The sequence below is a fragment of the Diuraphis noxia genome, unplaced genomic scaffold (assembly GCF_037042655.1).
Source record: "Diuraphis noxia isolate RWA-SAM2 unplaced genomic scaffold, SU_Dnox_SAM2 contig0010, whole genome shotgun sequence".
In the NCBI taxonomy this organism is placed as follows: Eukaryota; Metazoa; Arthropoda; class Insecta; order Hemiptera; family Aphididae; genus Diuraphis; species Diuraphis noxia.
Genome location: NW_028301720.1, coordinates 2,823,475 through 2,826,938, shown reverse-complemented (window position 1 = coordinate 2,826,938; position 3,464 = coordinate 2,823,475). Strand labels below are relative to the sequence as shown.

The 3,464-nt window shown below is 38.0% G+C and overlaps 1 protein-coding gene across 1 annotated transcript; it reads right to left on the bottom strand.

Annotated features, from left to right (window-relative positions):
- Positions 1-1,425: 1,425 nt before the first annotated feature.
- LOC107166995 (uncharacterized) lies at positions 1,426-2,739 on the bottom strand. The gene has a single exon (XM_015515876.2). The coding sequence runs from the start codon at positions 2,737-2,739 to the stop codon at positions 1,426-1,428; it is 1,314 nt and encodes a 437-aa protein (XP_015371362.2).
- Positions 2,740-3,464: the final 725 nt, after the last annotated feature.

Sequence of the window (3,464 nt, the reverse complement as noted above, 5' to 3'; positions counted from 1 at the left end):
GAAGTTCCTGACACAATATACTCTACATTTAAATAGTTGAAAAAAATATAATCTGTCTCTTTATTCTTCCTTCTTCTTCTTCTTCCTCTGGCACTTAGTACTCTCTAAGAGTTTTGGCCGCCATCACAATATCTCTCCATTTTTCACGGTCCTGTACTATTTCCCTCCACTCTTGTACTCCCAATCTTTCAAGGTCTTCTTCCACAACATCCAACCACCTTTTCCTGGGTCTTCCTCGCGGTCTTTTTCCCATTGGTTTCCAGTTTAGGATTGTTCTACTTATATCCTCTTCACTTCTTCACATCGCGTGTCCTAACCACTGGATCCTTTGCCCTCTTATAAAGCTGATAACTGATGCAATTCCCAATTCGTCTTTTAGTTCTTTGTTGTATTTTCTTCTCCAAGTTAAATTAACGCTATCATAAATTGGTCCACAAATTGTCCTCCAAATTCTGTTTTCAAAGGTCCTAAGTCTTCTTTCAGTTGTGCTGGTGGTAGTCCAAGCTTCACAGCCATAGGTGAGCGTTGGTCTTATTATTGCAGTATATAGTCTAGTTTTCGTCTTTTTTGAAAATAATTTTGATTTTAAGAACTTATTTAAGGCAAATGCCGCTCTTTCCGCCTTGGCGATCCTCACTCCTATTTCCTTCGACCAATCATTTTTAGCGCTCAGCATAGCTCCTAAATATCGAAATTCATCTACTTTTTCGAAGGTTAGGGGCCCCGTGTCAGGGCTGTCTCCATTTTTTAGCAACTCCATTACTTTGGTTTTTTCTGCATTGATTTTCAAACCTATCTTGCTAGCTGCTTGTTCAAGGGCTTGGGCTGCTTTTATTGTCTCCTCTAGGGATTTTCCTAGTATATTTAAATCATCTGCAAATCCCAATACTTGTATGTGTTGCTGACCGACTTCCACTCCAGTTGTTTCTGATTGCAATTCTCTTATAACTTTTTCTAGAGCTATATTGAATAGGGAAGGTGATAACGAATCTCCCTGTTTCAATCCAGTTCTTACTTCAAAGGCTTCTGACATCGTAGATTCAACCCTTATTTTATACTGTGTATTTTCCATGCACATTTTTGTTAGCGTCACTAATTTTTGTGGGATCCCGAACTCCTCCATTATATTGTAGAGACTTTGTCGGTGTATACTATCGTAGGCCTTTTTGAAATCAACAAATAGCTGCCAGATGTTTTGGCGGAATTCATACTTTTTTTCTATTAATTGGCCTATGATAGTGAGTTGTTCTATTGTTGATTTCCCTTTTCGGAATCCGCACTGATATCTGCCTAAGTTTTCTTCTACGTACGGCGTTAGCCGTTTTAATAGTATTCTGGCAAACACTTTGTAAGCTGAGTTAAGCAGTGATATTCCTCTATAGTTTTCACAAATTGACTTATCACCTTTTTTGTGAATCGGAATAATTATGGCTTCGTTCCAGCTTCTTGGCATACTCTCATCTTTCCAGATCTTCTGGCAAAACATAAAGAGGAGGTTTTGCATCTCTTTTCCACCATATTTAATGAGTTCAGCTTGACTTCTCCCCTAGTCACTTCACTTACCATTGGCTCTGCTCCACATAGGTTTTCCCTTCTCGTTGCGTTATCTGGGATATCTGCGTTCAACAGTTCAGTGAAGTATTCCTTCCATCTTTCGGCTTTTTCTTTAGGGTCCATGAGTACTTCGCCATGACGATTCTTAATAGTTTTTAGACTTGGGTTGAACTTTTTGTATTGTTTTATGGTCTTAAAGAAATTTCTAACACTTCCCATCGAATAATTTCTTTCTGCTTCTTGTAATATATCACTTAGATACTTTCTCTTCTCTCTTTGGAGTACTCTTTTACACATCTTCCTTTCTAAGATGTATATTCTTTTTCTGTCTGTACTATCCTCTTTAATATAGTTTTCACGGGCAGTTTGTCTTTTTCTTATTGCTTGTCGACAGTTTTCATTATACCATTTTTTCTTCTTGTTTCTTGTCTTTCCAATGTCCTTTTCTGCGATTTCTTTAATGGCTTTGCTAACTTTGTCCCAGTCTTCATCTATGTCATTCAATTCGATGCCTTTTATATATTCACCAATACTTTTTGAGTATTTTTGTTGGATTTCTTCATCCTTTAGCATCTCTAGATCTATATTTATGCTATTTACTTTTTCTAGTTGTTTTCGACTTTGTAGCTTTATCTCGAACTTTGCCACTACTAGGAAGTGATCTGTATCACAGTCAGCTCCTCTATAGCTTCGTATGTCTTTTATACAAGAGCGAAATCTCTTTTGAATGAGTATGTGATCTATTTGGTTAGCTGTTATTCCATCCGGTGACCTCCATGTGGCTTTGTGTATGTCTTTGTGTGGAAACGTTGTACTACTTGCCGCTGCAAAGAATATGAGTCTTAGTCCATTTCCGTTGCTTGTCTCATGTAGACTTTCACTACCTATGGTGGGGCTAAATTGTGTCTCTCTTCCACACTTGGCATTTAGGTCTCCTAACACTAATTTGATTACGTTCCCTGGTATATTATCATAAGTATGTGCCAGTTCCTCGTAGAACGCATCCTTGATATCCTCATCTCTTGTATCTGTTGGAGCATGTGTACACACTAGTACTATATTTAGGGGTTTTGTGTCCACACGTAATACTGCTATTCTTTCTGAGACGGGGTTGAACTCTCTTATGTATGGTTCCAGGGTTTCATGCACTGCAAATCCGCTTCCAAAAATGTGCCTTCCCTCCATCCCAGAGAAGTAAATTACATATTTCCCTACTTTAATCTGTCCATTCCCAGCCCATCTTATCTCTTGCAAGGCTGCTATATGTATTCCATATGTTTCTAGAACATCTGTAAGATTTTGGCAAGCTCCAGTTCTAAAAAGGCTCAACATGTTCCAGGTCGCGATCTTAATTCCAGTTTTCCGATTTCCATGTCCTAATTTATAACCGTTTCTCCATGTCCGAGGCTGATTTTCTGATGGTATCATAACAAATAAGTTTTATGAGGTGGGGTTGTTAGCCCCACGCTCAACCCCCAACCTGGAGGGCCAGACTACCCCAACCAATTAAGATCAGGGTAGGGCTACTGCAGTGCACTTATTAAGGTGCACTGGGCGATGGGGACGCCACTTTCCCTACGCCGGAAGTCTCTTTATTCAGAATGTTTGTTATAATATATCCAAAATTTAATATGTATACCATCTCAACATATTCATAACAAAAATAATTGGCTCTTATTACATCGAATTCACAAACCGTATTAACTATTCTTAAATCTATTAAAATAGGGTTATATTTAATTTTTCTCATAATTATACCACACCGTACAGTATAATTATCCATACATTCGGTACCCTCGCCCCATTTTATTTTTTCTTGCGCAAGGTTAATAGAAGTATAAATATTAAATCCCATCATAATGTCAGGTATAAAAATAATTTTATCATGTTAGCTCCCTCCAGTGGCAACA

Excerpts from the sequence above, each read along its gene's own strand:
- LOC107166995 (XM_015515876.2), bottom strand. The coding sequence starts at position 2,739 with ATGGAGGGAAGGCACATTTTTGGAAGCGGATTTGCAGTGCATGAAACC.